We start from the raw sequence: 19,660 nt of genomic DNA on the forward strand, positions 1-19,660 counted from the left end.
CCTAAACCAACATGGCTAGGGACCCCAGCAATCGTTCCAGGCCGCGCATCCTGCAATGGAATTGTCGCTCGCTGCGCCGCCGACACGCCGAACTTGCGGAGCACAAAGCTCTGCATGAATTCGACATTCTCGCCCTGCAGGAGACGCACGCGCGCGCCGAGGACCTGACGCTTCACAACTTCATCGGCTACAGCGGACCGACGACGTGCGCGCTGAGCAACTGCTCTGATGCGCCCTGCACCGACCCCGGTCATCCCCTTGGCTCGCCCCGAACTGCCCTGTATGTGCGCGCCGCCCTCGCGCACACCTGCATTCCCTGTGAACGTTTCTGTGATGACGCAGTGGAGTGCCTCGCAGTGACAGTGCGTGTGGGTGGTGTGGACACTTCGGTTGCGTGTGTCTACGTCCGCCCGAACCTCCGTTGTGATTACGCGTTTGTCCCCCGCCTCGCCGCGGCGCTGACAGTTGACTGCATCGTGTGTGGGGACTTCAACGCTCATCACAACAGCTGGGGTTGCGGACTGACTGACCTTCGCGGCCGGTGCCTGTCGGACGCGATCGCCACCACAGGTCTCTCCATTCTGAACACTGGTGAGCCAACGTTTGTGCGCCGCAACACACGCCCCTCCACGATCGATCTGGCACTGGTGTCTCAGTCCTGCTCGTACATCTGGACACGAGCCCCAGACACTGCCGGATCGGACCATTACCCCATCGCCCTCTCGCCCAGCCACCCGAGTCGCGGGGCGAAGCGCGTGTACAGTGTCGTGAGGTGGCGTGTTTTTCGTGAACTTTGCGCGAAACCAACGCTCGCCAGTGACTTTTTCACTCACATAGCGGAGTGCGCGCGTTCAGCCACAACGCGCTGTGTTGTGCCTGCCGGCTCCCCGTGCCCTGACGTGAAGCTGCTGAATTTGCGCGCCGCTCGCCGACGTGCACAGCGCATTGCGACCCGCACGGACCGTGTCGAACATTGGACGGTGCACAATCGCATAGATGCGGTCTGCAGACGACAGGCACGGCGACTCAGGCGCAACAGCTGGTCCGGCGTCTGCTCGTCTCTCAGCGATCCACGTCGCCGTAATCGCGCCTGGCCCATCATGAGAGGACTTCTCAACCCAAGGGCCCCTCGCCACCCTGTGCTCGCGATTGCGGTGGCCCGCGGCATCACGGAGCTGGAACTTTCAGAGCTCTTAGCAGACGCTTTTACCCCAGCCCTCCCTGCGCCTCCAAGCGTGAGTGCCGGCACTCTCGGAGGCCACCGTCCGACCTTATCGCCCTCTGCGCCGACAGACGCGGCCGTCTCGCAGCAACTCGCTTGCCTGTGCGACGCCGAGTTCACTGAGCACGAACTCGCTCGTGTGCTCAACCGCAGACGTCACCGCAGCGCGCCGGGGCCGGACGGCATAACACACAGCATGCTGCGGAACCTCAACGACGACCAGCGCCAACTCTTGCTCGTCGCCTTCAACGAGGTCTTCAACAGCGGCTCCCTCCCGGATACCTGGCGTACAGCGTTGGTCGTGCCGGTTTTGAAGCGCGGGAAGCCACCGCGCAGCCTCGCCTCATACCGGCCGATATCCCTGACATCGGTGCCGGGGAAAACCATGGAGGCAATGGCGCTTCATCGCCTCCAATGGATAGCCACTGCGAGCGGCACCTTCCCTCCACAACAGTGCGGCTTTCGCGCCCTTCGCGCCACGGCTGACGCGATTGCCGCGGTTGTTGGCACCCTGGAACAAGCGCTACACGACCGGGAGACAGCCCTGCTACTTCTGCTCGACGTGCAGTCAGCTTTTGACTGTCTCCCCCACACGACGATCATCCAGGCGGTCTGTGCGCTTGGTGTGCAGGGCAAACTCCTGCGCTACATTGAAGCCTTCCTCGCGGACCGCTCACTGACTGTCCGTGTGGGGAGGGCGAACAGTACGCGCCGCCCTGTCACCACCGGAGTGCCACAAGGAAGCGTGCTGAGCCCGTTTCTTTTTAACTTGGTTCTAGCACCGCTCACCGAGTGCCTTCCCAAACAAGACGCTTTCACTGTGCACGCGGTCACCTACGCGGACGACATCGCCCTGTATGTGCGCGGCCCCACCCGATGCCTCGCCAGGGTGCGTAAGTGCCTCCAGAACGCCCTAGAGGCGGTCGCCGGGTTCCTGGACAGCATAGGACTGCGCATCTCGGCCGCCAAAACAGAGGCACTCCTCGTCCACCCGCGTGCCAGTGAACGGCGTACAACCCGCCCCATAACACTCCACGGTGTTCCGCTGCCCTGGAAAACCCACGTCCGCTATCTTGGTATCACCATAGACCATAGACTAAAGTGGAACTTGGAGGTGAGCCGTGTGAGACGTGAAGCACGCCGTGTCGAGGGTGCGGTCCGACGGATTCTCGCGCGAGGAGCCGGATGCCCGGCCTCCTTCGCGATGAACATCTACGAGGCCATGGCAATGTCCAAAGTGCATTACGCGCTTCCTCTGTGCAGCCTTCGCCCCATACAGTGGAGTGCCATCGACGCTGACCATCGCCGAGTTCTCCGCATGTGTCACGGACTCCCGCGCGGTTCGAGAGTGGCTGCCACGCTCGCGGAGACAGGCGCCTGGCCGGCGTCACTCACAGGCGAACTGCGCGCGCTCTACCACCTCGAGCGCCTCCAACGTGCACCGGATGGGGCCGCCATCCTGTCCCAGTTGCGGGCACTGCCCAACTCGCGTGTCGGAACACTATTCGACACGTTCGACTCTATCGTCGTGGACTCCGCACCCGAGATTCCCCCGTGGCCCCCCCTCACCAAAGAGTGCCGCTCCCCATCGGCTTCGAGCTCTCAGGCGTGCGCTCGAAGCGCAACACACCGGCCTGTGCTATCGCGCAGGAAGCCGCAGCCAGAATGGACCAGGACCTTGATGGAAGGACACAGTTTTTCACTGATGCCTCCGTGCTTCGGGACCACTCTGCGGCCGCTGCCTGCGCGGCACCACAGCTGGCATTGAAGCGCCAATGCCGGCTCGCCTACCGCGCCTCCTCCACCACGGCTGAGCTGGTAGGAATACACCTTGCTGCCGACCTCATCCGCGAAACGCCGCAAGTCACACGCGCGACAATCTACACTGACTCGAGGTCAGCCCTCCGCCAGCTCGCCAAAGAGGAACGCGCCCCCCCACTCGCACAACGTGTGGCGTGGTCACTCCACAGTCTGCGCGAACACGGATGCGACGTGGCTCTCCAGTGGATACCGTCGCACGTTGGCATCGCAGGGAACGAGGCTGCCGATGACCTGGCAAAGACAGCACACGACCCAGCTGTTCCTCTGACAACGTGCGCGCGGACTCCGTGGACTCAGCGCGCCGAAACCTTTGGCGAGAGCTCGTGCGAAACCACCCCGACAAGCGCACGGCCGCCGGCTCTCCACCACGCACTCTATCGGAAAACGTGCTGACCAGGAAAGAGCGGTCCCTCCTCCTCGCACTGCGGACAGGTTCCGTCTGGCCTGCTGAGCGCCGGCACCGCCTCCGCGGTGCGCCCTCGCCCCTCATCAGTGACTGCGGAGAGAGGGAAACCGTGGCGCATCTCTTCCTTTCCTGCTCCGCCCTCTCCACCCACCGCGAAGCGCTCGCTCGTGCCTTCAAGCAGCTGGGACTTCCGTCTGCCACGGTAGATGACATTCTGCACCCGGTAGGATCAGCCCATCGCGTGCGCCCTGCCCTGCGCGCGGTCCTCAACTACACCGAAGCCGCGCAACTGGCCGACCGTCTTCTCTGAACCACGCCGACCAAGCCCCCAACAAACGGAACTTCCGTGTTTTTTTTTTTCCGAATCATGTGTTTATCGCGTGTGTCCCCCCCCTTTTTTTTCTTTCTTTTTCCCCCTCTCCCCCCAGTGATGTATTTAACTCCCCCAGGCCTCCTCCTCCACTATAACTCTAACTTCTCCTATACTTTTCTCCCCTTTCCCCCAGGTGTCGCGGTTGTGGTGTCCTCGCCTGAGAGACAGTTACTGCGTCACTTACCCCCACTATTCACCTAATTTTCTCAAATAAAGAATCTCTTTCTTCTCTTTCGAAGAAGCCGCACATCTGCAGGCCCGCCATCAGTGCCCAGCAGTGCTTTTTGCCGCCAAGATAAGAAAATGGGACACGTCCGAAACAGCACCGCTAAAGACTTGCGTTTGTCAAAATTTACGCGTGTACGTCTAGGTAGTAACAAGTTTGAATTAAGTTAACGCGAATTTATCTTTTTCTTTAATGTGCAATGTAGTTACACCTTTATCTCTTACAGATAATAAGCTCATATTTCCGGTCAATCCTCTTCGCCAAACACGCCGCACCTTCAAGAGGCGTAAAATTTCTCTCGAAAGCCGAGCGGCCGTACGGATGTAGTAGGCCTAGGTATACAGCGATGCCAGTGAAAAGATGTACACAGTGCAATGTGCGCGCGACGCACACACAGGAATAGTGAAAGAAGAGCAAGCGTCAGCAACGGATGACTCGGCAAACAAGAAGCACCCGACGTCTCATAGGAACAGCGTATACCGAAAGGCCGCGTGGGCTCAACTGTACTCGCGTTGCAGCAGAGCGGTGTAGTTATGTTTCCTTTATTATTTTTTAACACGAAAGTGTTTTATGCCGGGGTCCACCAAGTACATCCGTCACGGATATGACGTTGATAAAATGGACGCCAACGGGTGAGAAAGAAAAAAACCAAGAAAAATATACCCCGCTGGGAATCCAACCCACGACGTTGCGGCCGCGACGGCACGCGCCCGACGCGCTACCGAGTAAGCTAACTCGGGAGATGCTGGACCCAGCGCGAACGCGCCTTATATCTTTCGAACATTCTCTTTCGCGGCGGGCGGAGCGGGGCGGTGCCGCCGTCTGTGAGGTGTGAAAAGAAGTAATGCTTCACGATCGACACTTGCTAGCGCTTCCTCCGAGATTGCACGCGATATCGGAGGTAATGGTTAAAGCGTCTCGATACCAGAGAGGTAGACTGGCCGCGCTGCCGTCGCCGAGGCACGCTTGACGCAGTTACGTTCTTTGCCTTTGGCTTCGTGTTAGCGTGCGTCGGCTCAACGGAGTAGCTTCCACGTGCACCAACGGGATTTCTCCGCGGCCGACTGCTTCAATTGCGAGAGCACCGACTAACAAAACTGCTGCAATATGCGTTGCAGAAAGGACGCGATTTCGACGGGCCAATGTCGTGCCTTGGTGGAACGAGAGCAGCGCCTGCGAGACAGAGGCCAGCGGGACGCACGCGTTTGCGGCTCAGGCTACGAACCTCTACCTCCCGTGTTGCTGAAGCGCAGTGTGTGTTATGTATGCATGAGCACAGGCGTCGGCTACCCGTTACTAGAAAGCGCACACCGTGCCGTTTCTCTCCTTAATTGACGACGCTTTGAAGAAGCGCATACCGGGTACCAGTGTTGATTATGAGCTTGTTGATATCATCTTTACGCGGGATTCACGATTCGCTGTGTCGAAATATCACATCGTCAGCTACCACAACGGTTTGATAATGATCATGGGCGTTAGTCGTCGCGATAGAGACATGCTGTCAACATGGGTGCATCCACGTCAAACGGTGCTATAGCTGCCAAACACGAATAGACATTGTACAAGCTCTCATACATCACTACACAATAAGCACTACTTCTGCGAAGACACGTTTAACTTTCGTGTTATACCGATTCCTATGACGGAGGGATCAGCCATGTTTTTTTCGTCTATTGCATGCTTTGAGCCGCTCCTCTTTCAGCAGCTTTTCTGCTTGAGTTACACTTATTTTGACGCAGGCACCGTCGGTCGGACCTGCTGTTTGCTCTTCAACAAGGCAGCATCCCCAGAGTCCCGCAATTTTTTCAGCGGACAATTTTCTGCTTATTTTTTCGAGGTTCTTTTTCCTTTTACCGCTTCTTACTCTCTTCGCAGCCATTTTTTGTTTCTTCCTTCTAAAAAGCAGAGTGTTATCAAGTCGAAATTTGTATCACCTTTTACCCGTACAGCCCGTTTCTTGTCGCGGAAAATCTGCAAACGCATTACAGATTACTGCTGACATTGTGAAAGTCAGAGCAAAGTAGTGCTAATATGTTCACCGTATCTTTCACTAATCATCGAGAGGCATTACCACTACGCGAGAAGAGATTTATTATTAACACCTTCAGTGTTTTATCCTATTCGCGGTTCCATTTTCGCGATGTCACCGTGCTGTCACACATACGTAAGATAGAGCACTTATTTTCTGTCGTGTGGTGTTACTGCAAGTCCTGTATTACTGCTTCGACCACATTGGCGTTTGTGTTTCGTCTTTCTACGCTGGAACGAAAGAGGGCGGATTGATCGAGGGCTCGTTTCTTTTGTTAGACACAGCCCAACGAAACAAACCGATAGTTAAGCTATGGAAGACGTAGGGAACATTACTTGTATGCTTTACCTGTAGCGTATATGAATTATGACATTAGTGGGAAGGAATGAAAGTGAACACAAAATAAACTTTGCCGCAGCTAGGGACCGAACCTACAACCTTCGGATAACGCGTCCGATGCTCCAACAATTGAGCTACAGAGGCGGTCGCTTTCCCATCCACTTTATTGGTTCAGGGTCTGATGCTGCTGCCATGCGTCGAATGATCGCAGAGGACATCACGCACTCCACACTGAATACAACAAGTAGCCAGAACTATCGGCAACACCAAATGAACGCGTTTTGCTACGGTCTCAAATTCCAACTGAACTCCGCCAAAGAGAGGTCAGGACTCCGCCACTGCATGTGCTATGTCGATTATGGTTAAGAGTGGCTTTCACAAGGTCATTTTCGTTTCGTATAGGGATGGCCAACAACCACAGGCGTGCGCAGGGTTCCCCATCAGGGGGGGGGGCGAAGGTTCATCGCAGCGCCCCCCACCCTACTAAGTCAATGTATGGGGCAGATTTTGCACCCCCCCTTTTAGGTTAATAGAAGGGTCAATGTACGGGGCAGATTTTGCGCCCCCCTCTTAGGTGATTAGGGGGGGCGGCGGCCCCCCCTGCCCCCCTGTGCGCACACCTATGCCGACAACGCTCGCACACACAACCTGGTAGGACAACGGGGGATACGCCCCTCGTCCCACGCTGACTGATAGCAAGAAGTTACGCGAGGGTAGATGTGCGCGTCGCGTTCGCATCTTGCCCAAAATGTACTGATGGGCTAGTTAGTGAGCCATGATTTTCCAATAGGCAGCGCACAAAAGGGCAACGAACACGTACACAAAAAAGATGCAACAGCGCTTGTGTTTGCGTTCTTTTTGCGTACGTGTTCGTGGCCCTTTTGTGCATCTTGCCATTCGAAACGTGTGTGACGCTTGAAGTATTCTAGGTAGGAGAACATGGCGGCCAACTCCAGCTGCATGTGAGAGGGGGTCGAGAGAGGATGCTGATACCACTACTTAAACAAAAGAGAGAAATCTAGGGAGCTAATATCGGAATAGAGAGAGAGAGGGAGCGAAGAAGACGATGATCAGGTGTCAAGCAGGGAGAAGAGGTTCTTGATGGAAAAATGGAAAATAGAAAGGTGGGGGAGTAACACAGTAACTGTCTCTCAGTAGAGGACACCACAACCGCGTCACCTTAGGGGAAGGGGGGGGGGGTAAAATGGAAGGAGGAGATAGATGGTGGGAGGGAAGGGAAGGTCACAACAGGTAGAGGGCTGGGGGCAGAGGAAGGAGGAGATCCGTCGTTGTCGTTGCTGGTCAGGCGCTAAGCACGGCCTAGAGGCGGTCTGCGAGTTGCGCGGCATCAATGTACTCGAGCACCGCGCGTAGGGCACCGCGAACGCGGTCCATGGCTCCGGCCGGGTGCAGCACATCGTTCATGGTCGCGCAGGGTAACCCTTGCCTCCTGAAGGCGCGCGCGAGGTGCTCCCGTTGAGGAGCCAGAGGGGTACAGGAGATGAGTAGATGCTGGAGTGTTTCTTCCTCACCGCAGTCGCCGCATAGGGGTGAGGGAGCACCGCGAAGGTGGTGCCGGCGCTCGGCGGGCCAGACAGAGCCGGTCCGCAGTGCGAGAATAAGGGAGCGCTCCTTTCGGTTAAGCATTCCCTCCGGTAGATAACGCGGGGGGCATCCGGAGGCTACGCGCGCATCAGGGTGGTTGCGAGCGAGCTCTCGCCGGATGTTCTGGCGTGCTGAATCTACGGAGTCCGCGTACGTTGTCAGCGGAACCGCGGGGTCGTGTGCAGTCCTCGCCAGGTCGTCAGCAGCTTCGTTCCCCGCGATTCCAACGTGTGACGGTATCCATTGAAGAGCCACTGTTGAAAATAGAATAGTGGGTCATAGTCTTGGGGGTAGGGACAGGGAGGAAACGAGGAGGAGAACGAAGAGGGGATTCGGAGCTAGCCTTCTACGTCTACGTCTACGTTCGCACGTCTACAGCCACGGATCCGCTTGGAACTTTTGGAACTTTTGGGCGGCTGCTCGTTCTAACGTTGGTGAAGTCGCTTACGGGGGCTTTATAGGTTCTGTAACCGGCGGTTATTTTAATATTTCTTGGGTGGTTATTGCCTGCTTTGAGTTTTTCGCGCATTTCATTGTAGCTTCAGGTTTTTCTTGATGTCGGTCTCATCCCCAGGCCAGAGGGCTTCCCTCTGGTCTGCATCTATTCCCTCTCAGGATGTACCCTTGGAGCTCTTTCTGCGTAGCGGAATCAACAGCGTTCCCGTTGCTTTGGTGCCGACGAATGGTGGAGCTATTCGGATGAAGAACCCCAAGGCCATCCAGACCGAGCTTCGCACGGTGACCCCTCACTTTCTCCAGATTACTGAGGTCCGGCAGTTTGGTCGCGGCGGTATTCTTTGCTGCTCACCAGACCAGGCCTGTATCCAAGACCTTCTAAAGTGTACCTCTTTTGCCAATCATCCGGTGAGCTGCTTCATTCCTCCCCACCTTGCTTGTTGCAAAGGTCTAGTCCGTGGAGTTGATGCTAGTCTAACGCCGGCGGAAATCTTGGATATTTTTGCAGATGCAGGGGTAGTGTCAGTCTACCGCTGTAACAGGCAATCCAATAATGTGCGGATTCCCACCGAGACAGTTATCACTACATTTGCAGGAACATCGCGTCCATCAGAGATAAAGGCATGGCCCCTAATCTACAGGGTTGAACCCCTTGCTCCACGACCTCTGCAATGTAGCAAATGCTGGCGATATGGTCACAGCTCTAACGTGTGTCGCTCTAATGTCAGATGCCGTATATGTGGGTCTGAACATAGTGTTGACGACTGCAAATCTGATATCCAGACATGCTGCCTGTGCCAAACTAATCGCCCGGCCGACCACCCCGATTGTCCTGCTAGGGCTAAAGAAATGCAGGTTCTCGAAGTCATTGATAGAAGGCGATGTTCGCGCAGAGAAGCTCTAGCTGAAGTTCAGAGCAGGACCCAAGGATATGCAGGAATTACAGCCCGTCAGCCTCTTGCTATGGATACATCAGTGGCACAGTCCATTACTTCAATCGTTGAAAAAGCAGTGGAAAAGTCCCTAGAAAAACTCCTATTGAATTTATCAGAAACTCTGGCACAAGTAATATCCATGCAGTTGAATGGGTTTTCGGAACAGTTAGCCAAAAGTATGCAGAATCCTTTCAGTGTAATTCATTCTTCCTCTGCGTTTCAATCAGATGCTGCCAGACATAAGGATAAACGACCTTCTAATACCCAAAGCACTGACCAAGAATGTCTGTCTGAGTCTAGCTCACAAGAGATTCAGGATATGGATATGGATGCTAGACTTCCTAAACGCAATAGGTCACCCTCAAACAAGAATCAGATTTCTAATTCTAAATCAAAAAAGTGTGTGAAGGAACCCTTGAACAAGAATGATTTTTTAAAAGATAGTATTTTGGATCAAGCAGTTGCGGCTGCTTGCCTATCATCAAAATAGGTCTTCTTAAGGTTCTTCAGTGGAACTGCCGGTCTATACTGTCTGCTACCACAGATTTACTATACCTTATTTCCCAACAGTCCCCTCACGTAATTTTGTTACAAGAAACTTGGCTGTCATCGGATCATAATTTTCATTTACAGAATTATAAATGTTTTCGTTTGGACAGGAACTCTAGAGGTGGAGGATTAGCGTGTTTTATATCGGCAAAATTTTGTCATAAAGCGAAAGTTGCTTATCAGTCAATATCGGGCGAACACGAAGTTTTGGTATTGGAATTAGCTATACCAGGCTGTGCTCCACTTTCTATTGTTAACAGCTACTTTCCGATTGGCGTACAAGATGAAGGTATTCTTGACATCACTCAGAGCTTTTGTAGACCAAACACATTTTTTGCAGGAGACTTTAACTCGCATCACGTCTCTTGGGGTTACCGCACAGACTCTCCCGGTAAATTATTGTGGAACTGGATAAGTAAAAACAATTATACTTGTTTAAATTCTAAAGTAGCTACATTTATTCGATGTAATACGAGATCTGTTTTAGACTTGTCATTCGCCAGCTCAAGCCTTTTTATCTCTTCTTGGGCTGTGGTTGATGCTGCAACAAACAGCGATCACCGTCCCGTAGTTATTGACATTAATATCCCCTTGGTCCCAACGGAATGTCAATCGCACACTTTTGTAAATTACTCACAATTTAAAAAAAGCTTACAGTCAACGCTATCCTCTCTGACTAACACTGAAAATGAAATTACAGCCATGAGTTTGTGTTCTGTTTTAAAAAGCACTATGAAAAAATCACAGTTTACGAAACCTTCCACAAATGGAAAGTCTGTAAGTGCATGGTGGAATTCTGATTGTGATCGAGAGTACAGGCGCAGAAAGGCTGCATGGAAAAAACTTTTAATTAACCAGAATCCTACTAATTGGAGTAATTATAAATATGCCAAAGCTAAATTTAAGAGAATTGTTTCCGAAGCTAAAGCTAAACATGACGAAAATCGTTATACTTTTCTATCTAAAAGCAAGAATAAACAAGCTCTTTTTAGATTTCTTAGATCTCGTAAGGCTATTCCTTCTCCTATTAACGTAGAATCAGTTGTTCCAACCCCAAAAGAATTGGCTGATTTATTAGATGATATTGCATTGGGACTAAAACAGCGATTTGCCTCTCAATTACAAACAAAATTCCAAAAACCTTTAGATGTGAATGATTTCATTGACGTAACCATAGAAGAACTGGCGCATGCTGTTCAGTTACTCCCGAATTCAACCCCCGGTCCTGACGGTATTACGTCAGGCATGTTAAAAATATTATTTGATGTGTCTCCTCAGAACCTTCTTAATCTTGTAAATCACTCACTTGGAAATGGTTGGATCCCTCCAGACTGGAGACTTGCAAAAATAATTCCCTTGCTTAAGAAACAAGGAGCAGGTATGCATATTGATAATATAAGACCTATAGCATTAACTTCGCATGTAATTAAATTAATTGAAAGAGTATTATACATCAGAATCATTAAATTTATTGCAGATAACTCGTTATTGAGCCCATGTCAGATAGGATTTAGACCTGGATACTCCATATGGCATGCACATGTAGATTTAGAGGGACGTATTAAGCTTGCTCGCCACAAGCGGCAATTGGCAGCATTAGTCACTCTAGATTTGGCTAAGGCGTACGACAGTGTCGAACATGTCATCTTGCTCAATTCCTTAAAAAACTTGAATTTTCCGGGATATATTATCAATTGGTTGTATGAGTTCCTAAACGGTAGGAAATTTTATTGTTCCCAACGTGGCTTATCATCCTCAAAATATGATCAATCTAGAGGGGTCCCTCAAGGTTCAGTTCTTTCCCCTGTTTTATTCAATATTCTATTAAGCTCAATTCCTTTGAACAATAACGTTACAGTTTATGTATATGCAGACGACATTGCATTCTTTGCTTCGGCAGGTGATATTCATTCACTGTATGCAGTATTACAATCATACTTGGGAAGTTTAGAATTCTGGTTTGAACAAATTCGAATGACTCTAAACGTTAGCAAAAGTTCCTTGATTGTTTTTCCATTGAATGCTCCAGTTAGAATTTCCCTTCAGTATCGCCAAGAAGTAATTCCCCAAAATGACTGTGTCAAATATTTAGGAGTTTTTTATGATGAAAAACTCAGCTGGCGCAAACACATTGAGCACGTCAAATGTAAGGCAACACGCGCTGTTGGGATGTTACGTAAGCTTGGTCACCACCCTTCTGGGCTACGCAGAGACAAGCTACTTATGATTTATCGGATGTATGTTCGACCAATTTTAGAGTTTGGTTGCATACTATACTCAGGGGGGCCTGCATACAAGTTTCATCCCCTGGTTCTCATAGAGCGAGAGGCCCTTCGAAGTTGTCTAGGGGTACCAAAATTTACAGCAAACAGTATTCTATACCTAGAAGCCCGAATCCCCACTCTAGTTTGCAGATTCCGCATTCTCACCGTCAAAACATATTTAAAAATTTTTGCGTCCTCACAAAGTCGAGTACAGTTTATATTCGTAGCTGAATCGTCAACGTTTTTTAATGAGCCTTGGTCTCGAATATATAAACCACAAGTTTTGTTCGTACAGGACCAACTAGAATCATTAAATGTTAACATACGCGACATCGTAGCAAACGATAAATCATCGACCATAGCAAAAATTGAATTTGATGATATCTTCCCATCTAATGCCAAACTTTTACCTTCAAGATATTTAATAGGATTGTTAGAGGATCATTTACTTCGATTGGGCATAAATAACATAATTGCCACTGATGCATCCATGCGCGAAGAGAAAGCGGGAGTGGGCATATTTTCAGAGGCTTTATCATGGTCGTACTCCTTGCGCCTCCCAGATTATACTCCCATATTCGAAGCTGAGCTCCTCGCACTTATATTAGCCCTTCGAAAACTACCAGTGAATGAGTCATCAGTTGTTATAGTTACTGATTCGCTGACAGTATGTACATCTTTATCTTCTACTGCTTCTGAGTCTCCCGTTCTAAATGCATTCACTTCCTTAATCCCAAAAAATTTGAATACCGTGCGATTGGTATGGGTCCCAGGTCATTGTGGCATACTAATAAACGAGATGGCAGACACTCTCGCGCGGTGGTCTCTGGGTGGTCCTATTTTGTCCATTGTACCTGATACAGCTTTTATTACTGATTCGAGATTTCGGAAGTATTATCTAACTCAAGATGCCAAAAGTATGAAAGTACCAGTTCCCGAATATGGTCATCTTTCATTCGGCTGGAATAATAAATGGTGTCCCACTCGAAGACTGGAAGTGGCTATTACAAAATTGCGATGCCGGATACCTCCACTTAATTTTTATTTATACAGGTCTGGTCTGGTGCCATCTCCTATGTGCTATTTTTGTCAGGAATCTGAAAACATTGATAATTTCTTGCTTACCTGCCGTCGATTCATTAGGCATAGAAAAAAGCATTTCGAAATTTTATTCAGAAACTTAAGAATTAATCTGAATTCTCAAAATATTCTTTCCCTTGGGGCGTCTTCTCTTGGCTGCAGCAACGGGAACGTCTGCTCAGCCCTATGCGAATTTCTCGGTGAGACACGAAGAATTCCCTGCTAACTTATTCCTTAACAAAATTTGATACTCCAGAATTCCTTTCATTCATTCGGTAATTGTTTCTCATATTGTGGTATTATTCTCCTCCTTATTCCATATCGACTAGTCATTCTTAAAATTTCGTTTATTCCTGCGGCAATTGATTTATTCCTCATTCTTTAAAAAAATATTATTAAATTAACCGCCGGTTTCATGGCCGATCCCCCGTAGTGGGTAAGAGCCAACAAACGGGCACAAGCAAGCAAGCAAGCAAGCTAGCCTTCATGAAGTAAAGACGTGTTCCTGATCTACGACCACGGGTCCTCGTTATTTTTTGGTGCCGTGAAACCCGGGAACTGGTCAGTGCTGGACAACGATGTCTTCGACCGAGCGTCTTCGGAAGGTGCGTGGAACTGTCAGGGCCAGCGTCTTCCGGAATATTACGCTCCTGACAGGACTGCTGCAGAACCCCGACACCGAGGCGCGTGAGGTCAATAGGCAAGTCGCTGTTTTAAAGACGAAAGAAGCTGAGCTCCGCCAGCTAGACAAGGACATTCTCGATCTCACGGAAGACGAGGCTATTGAAGGAGAAGTTGAGGGCGCAAACGACTACCACGAGAAGATTCTGTACGCGATTGCTGATGCGCAGTTCTTCCTGTCACAGCGTCAACAGGCGACCGGTCTCAGCGGCCCGTCTAGGAGTGAACCCAATGACGACCGGGTAGCAGCCACCCACAGCAACATCGGATCTGCTGGAGCGCCGCCAGGATCCGTCAGTACGCCACGCTACCGGTCGGTCGCGCTTCCGACGCTTCAGGTCCCGACGTATGCCGGAGATTTACGTCAGTGGCAAGAATTCTGGGACCATTACAGCGCCACGATTCACGAGAACACCGAGTTGCCACCCATCGAGAAATTTAAGTATTTGCTGACGTACCTGACGGGAGCGGCCAAGCGAGCTATCGAAGGCATCAGGCTGGCTGATAACAACTATGAAATTGCCGTGACAACACTGAAAGAGCGCTTCGGTCGACAGGAATTACTAGTCAACGAGCACATCGACCAGCTTCTTGCATTGTCGCCCGTGAGGAGTTCCAAGGAAGTGGAGAAGCTTCGGGTGCTGCATGACACCGTGCGTTTCCGCGTAAGTGCGCTCGAAGGTCTTGGTGTACCACCTGAACAGTACACTGTGGTGCTGCATCGGGTGCTAATGAGGTGCTTGCCAGAAGACTTGGCGATAATGTACCGACAGAAGAAGAAGGAGGAAAGCACGCGCGGTACTAACGCATCAGCAGAGCCCACACCACCTGAAGCGAGAACGCACAAGGCGACCGACATTTTAGCGTTCCTGAAAATCCAGGTTGAAGTGCGTGAGGAAGGGAAGCAAGAAGCGGCGTCATCGTATACGCACAACTCGATCACGGTACCTGGTGACATGAGCTCGCCGAGAAGATCTTCACAGGGCATTCCGTCGGCATCCGCGCTAGCGGCGACGGAATCCCTACAGCAGCGCACGCCTTGTGTACTGTGCGATAGCCGAGGTCACAGCCTGGCAGAGTGCAGGGTCGACTTACCCGCCGACGAGAAACGGGCCAGATTGCTTAACGCTCGGTGCTGTTACAAGTGCGGAATGCGCAATCATGTCGCACGGTTTTGCAGAGTCTCCCTGAACCTTACGTGCAACAAGTGCCAACGCCGACACCTAACGGTCCTTTGCGAGCTGTCACGAGCCGTCACCACGACCGCTGCTCCTGCACCAACAGTACCGAGCGGCTCGTCCGGCTCTACCTCACCGACGGTAACTACGGCGTCAACTGGCGCTACAGAAGCCAAGTCGGTGCTGCTTCAGACGGGCCGTGTTTGGGCTGAGAGCGGACCACGACAGCTCCTGGTGCGTGTGATGCTTGACAGCGGCAGCCAGCGATCATTCATACGCACCGACGTGGCCAAGAGATTGCAGTGTAAAGTCATTGGCACGGAAGAGCTCTCACTGGTAACGTTTGGAAATGCCAAGCCACGGAATCATTTACGTTGTCGACGCGTCTCTGTCACGCTGCGTGGACGATTTAACGGCAGCACCATCACATTGGAGGCACTGGAAGTCCCCGAAGTGTGCACCGTGACAAGTCCACCGCTGAACATTGAAGTGCTCGAGCTGTTGAGCGCCCGGAGGTATGGTGCTGCGGACATGTTTGACCCGGAAACTTGGCACCCAGAGGACGTCAGCATATTAATTGGCTCGGACGCTTATTGGAAGGTCGCCACTGGAAAGATTGATCGCCTCAACGAGCAACTCACTGCCGTGGAAACGTCGTTCGGGTGGACTGTGCAGGGCAGTAGCTCGCACTACGAAGCTACAGCAACCAGTGCCCTTTTCTTATCGGCTGGTGGTTCTCATCAAGAGTGCAATGAATCGGCTATGTGGCGCCTCGACACTCTTGGTAGTGAGAACCGGTGGTCAAGTACGGTAAAAGACAACCCTGACCTCGACATATTTGAGCACTGTCTGAGCAAGCAAGCTGGTCGTTACCAAGTGCCCCTGATGATGCAGGAGCCTGGCATTCCGGCCGGTAGTGACAACAGACAGCTTGCAGCACGTCGACTAAATATGCAGCTGAACCGATTCAGGGAGCAACCCGACCTGCTGAAACAGTACGACGAAGCCATCACTGCTTATTTCAAGGATGGTCATGCCGAAAGAGTTGATCAAGAGCAAATTCCAGGCCCTAACATTTATTACATGCCGCATCATGCTGTCATCCGCCGCGATGCAGTGACCACCAAGCTCCGGGTGGTTTTTGACGCGTCGTCTCATGTCGTCGGAAAACCGTGCCTGAATAACGTTTTATCGAAAGGGGTGAAGCTTGGTGTTGACATCGTGCAACTATTGCTATCCTTTCGTTGCTACCCAGTGATTCTTGTGGCAGACATCAAGAAAGCCTATCAGCAAATGCTCATTCGTCCAGAAGACCGCGATTTGCTACGCTTTCTATGGGTTCAGCAACTGCCAACCAAGGAAGAGCCCAGCCCACCCACTGTCGCATGGCGGATGACTAGGGTCCCTTTCGGAGCAGCATCAAGTCCCTTTCTGCTTGCCGCCACGATTCGCCATCATTTAGCGTCGTGTCGGGAAAAATTTCCAGTGACAGTGTCCCTCCTGGAGAAGGCGTTTTACGTGGATGACCTCATCCTTGGGGTGTCCACGGCGGAACAAGCCATGACTGTATACCAGGAAACACGCGCCATATTCGCTGACGCCTGCATGGAGTTACGGAAATGGGCATCGAACTCCGACCTGCTAAAGCAACAGTTTATTCAAGATAACGTGGCCATTGAGACTGAAGCAGGAGATGACCATCTCGTGAAGGTTTTGGGCCTGCCGTGGGAGCGTAAAGGCGATACCATCGCGTTGACAGTGCGCAACGCAGCCTCCTTCGCCGCAAACAGACCGGCCACCAAGCGCACGATCCTTCAAACCGTAGCCAGCGTTTACGATCCGCTTGGTTATCTCTCCCCATTCACCGTGAAAGGAAAGCTAATTTTCCAGGACCTGTGGAAGCGGAAGCACTCCTGTGACGACACGCTGCCAGATGAAGTACAAGCTGCATGGAACGCGTGGTGCACCGAGTTGCCAGATGTCCAGGCACAGGTTCCTCGCTACGTGTTTCTGCACGACTGCAGCGTAGAGCTGGCATTTGAACTGCACATATTTACTGATGCCAGTCCTAAGGCTTATGGTGCGTGTATCTACGTTCGGGCGCTTTCTGCGGACGGGGCATGCGTCACACGATTGCTCATCAGCCGAAGTCTCGTCGCTCCGCTCAAGACGATGTCCCTGCCTCGACTGGAGCTGATGGCCTGCGTTAGTGGAGCACGGCTAGCGGAGTACGTACGGTCCGTGCCATGTCTCCAGCAGGCATCCGCTCATTTTTGGACCGACTCTCTCGTCGCTCTTCACTGGATCCGAGCAAAAACAAGAAATCGAGATCTTTTCATCAGCAATCTTGTGGCCGAGATATCTAAGCTCACTAATCCCGACACCTGGGCGCATTGCAGCAGCGGCGAGAATCCTGCCGATCTACTCACCCGTGGCGTGTCTGCTAAAGCGTTTCTGGAGTCGGATAAATGGTGGCACGGTCCCCCTTGGATCTCAACGCCAGGACCGATTTCCAGCTTCAAGCTGGATGAACTTCCGAACGACAGAGACATTGAGCCTCTCTATAAGACAGCCACGACGATCTATCCATCGCTTGTTTCATCGAGGACTTCAATTGTGCGTGCGGAAGATTTCAGCTCGCTCAATAGGCTTTTGCGCGTTACTGCTTTCGTACAGCGCTTCGTCCACAACGCTTCGAGAAGGAGCCCTCCCCGCAGTGGAACGCTCACGACTTTAGAACTTGAAGAGGCCGAGCGTTATTGGCTTAGAGTCGTGCAAGATCAGTATTTCGGAGCCGAAATACGACTTCTTGAGAAAGAAAAAAGGCTGCCATCAACGTCATCGGTTCTTCGCCTGGCCCCATTCCTGGATACGAATGGACTCCTCCGTGTCGGTGGGAGGCTCGACCTGCTTAACGCCAGTCCTGACATCCGGCATCCCATTCTGTTGCCCGCCGAACCCAAGTTGACCACACTAATTGTTCAGGCTGCTCATGTCCGCACGCTTCATGGTGGCATCGAGCTCACCCTGACTGAAGTACGGGCAAGATTCTGGGTGTTGAAGGGCAGGAAGACAGCAAAAAATGTGCTTTCGCAGTGTTTACCGTGCCGAAAACGACGATTGACGGCAGTGTCTGTTCCAGTAGCACCATTGCCACCAGAGAGAATAACCGAGGCTCAAGCATTTTCGGTTGTTGGCATCGACTATTGCGGGCCACTTTACGGTCGCACAACTGAGAACTCAAACAAGTCATACATACTGATATTTTCATGTGCCGTGACACGAGCTATTCACCCCGAGCTGACCTCCGACATGACAACGGCGACCACGATTCTCGCTTTTCGTCGGTTTGTTGCGCGGCGAGGTGTTCCAGCCGTGGTGTACTCGGACAACGCCCTAACGTTTCGCTCTTGTGCACGGAGTTTCAAGGCGGTCATCCCTGCGTTGCAAGAGCACGCCACCACCACGCGCATACAGTGGAAATTTATTGTGGAACGAGCTCCTTGGTGGGGTGGATGGTGGGAGCGCCTTATCCGCACTACGAAAGACGCTTTGAAGCGGACCTTGGGGCGTAGCAGCCTTGATGTAGAGGGCCTCACGACCACTTTATGCGAAGTTGAAGCCGTCATCAACAGCAGACCCCTGACCTACCTGGAGGATGACCCAAATGAATTGCAGCCTTTAACTCCGGCGCACTTTCTGCTCGGAAAGCGAGCCATCGCCATGCCGGAGCCGGGTGTCACAGCTGAGACATCAACTCACGCCTAGCTACAACGACGAGTGCAGTACCGGAAGCGGATCAGCACAGAGCTTTGGCGAAGATGGAAACATGCCTACTTACTACAGCTGCGATCAGCGCACTGCCGCCAAGAACAAGGTTCCTCACCGATTCACATAGGCGACGTTGTGATAGTGAACGAGGACAACACTGCTCCGATGTTCTGGAAACTCGGGCGAGTGACGTCGCTGCATCCCGGCCGAGACGGGGTAGCTAGAGCCTGCTCCGTACGTTTGGCTACGGGCCACGTGGTGAACCGGCCGGTGCAAAAGCTGTGTGCAATGGAAGCCGCAAATGACTGATGTAACGTTTTCGTCCTCTCCCCCTCGGAGGATGTTGAAAATAGAATAGTGGGTCATAGTCTTGGGGTAGGGACAGGGAGGAAACGAGGAGGAGAACGAAGAGGGGGCTAGCCTTCATTAAGTAAAGACGTGTTCCTGATCTACGACCACGGGTCCTCGTTATTTACAGCCACGTCGCAACCGTGTTCTCGCAGTGCGTGTAGTTTCAGGGCTACACGCTGTGCGAGTGTGGGGGGGGGAGGCTCCTCTTTGGCGAGCTGGCGGAGTGCCGACCGCGAGTCCGTGAAGATCGCGGCGCGATCGATGTGCGCCGATTCACGGATGAGGTCAGCAGCGAGGTGAATTCCGACCAGCTGCGCCGTGGTGGAGGACGCAAGGTAGGCAAGCCGGCATTGGCGCTTCAATGTCAGCTGCGG

At 52.0% G+C, this 19,660-nt stretch overlaps 1 protein-coding gene across 1 annotated transcript; it reads left to right on the forward strand.

Annotated features, from left to right (window-relative positions):
• The first annotated feature begins 11 nt into the window (after positions 1–11).
• LOC119406491 (uncharacterized) lies at positions 12–18,932 on the forward strand. Its single transcript, XM_037673233.1, has 5 exons — positions 12–249; positions 343–767; positions 8,637–8,841; positions 13,872–13,910; positions 13,963–18,932. Exons 1-5 carry the CDS (start codon positions 12–14, stop codon positions 18,930–18,932), a joined length of 5,877 nt encoding a protein of 1,958 aa, XP_037529161.1.
• The last annotated feature ends 728 nt before the right edge of the window (positions 18,933–19,660 follow it).

This window comes from Rhipicephalus sanguineus, chromosome 10 (assembly GCF_013339695.2).
Source record: "Rhipicephalus sanguineus isolate Rsan-2018 chromosome 10, BIME_Rsan_1.4, whole genome shotgun sequence".
Taxonomy (NCBI): Eukaryota; Metazoa; Arthropoda; class Arachnida; order Ixodida; family Ixodidae; genus Rhipicephalus; species Rhipicephalus sanguineus.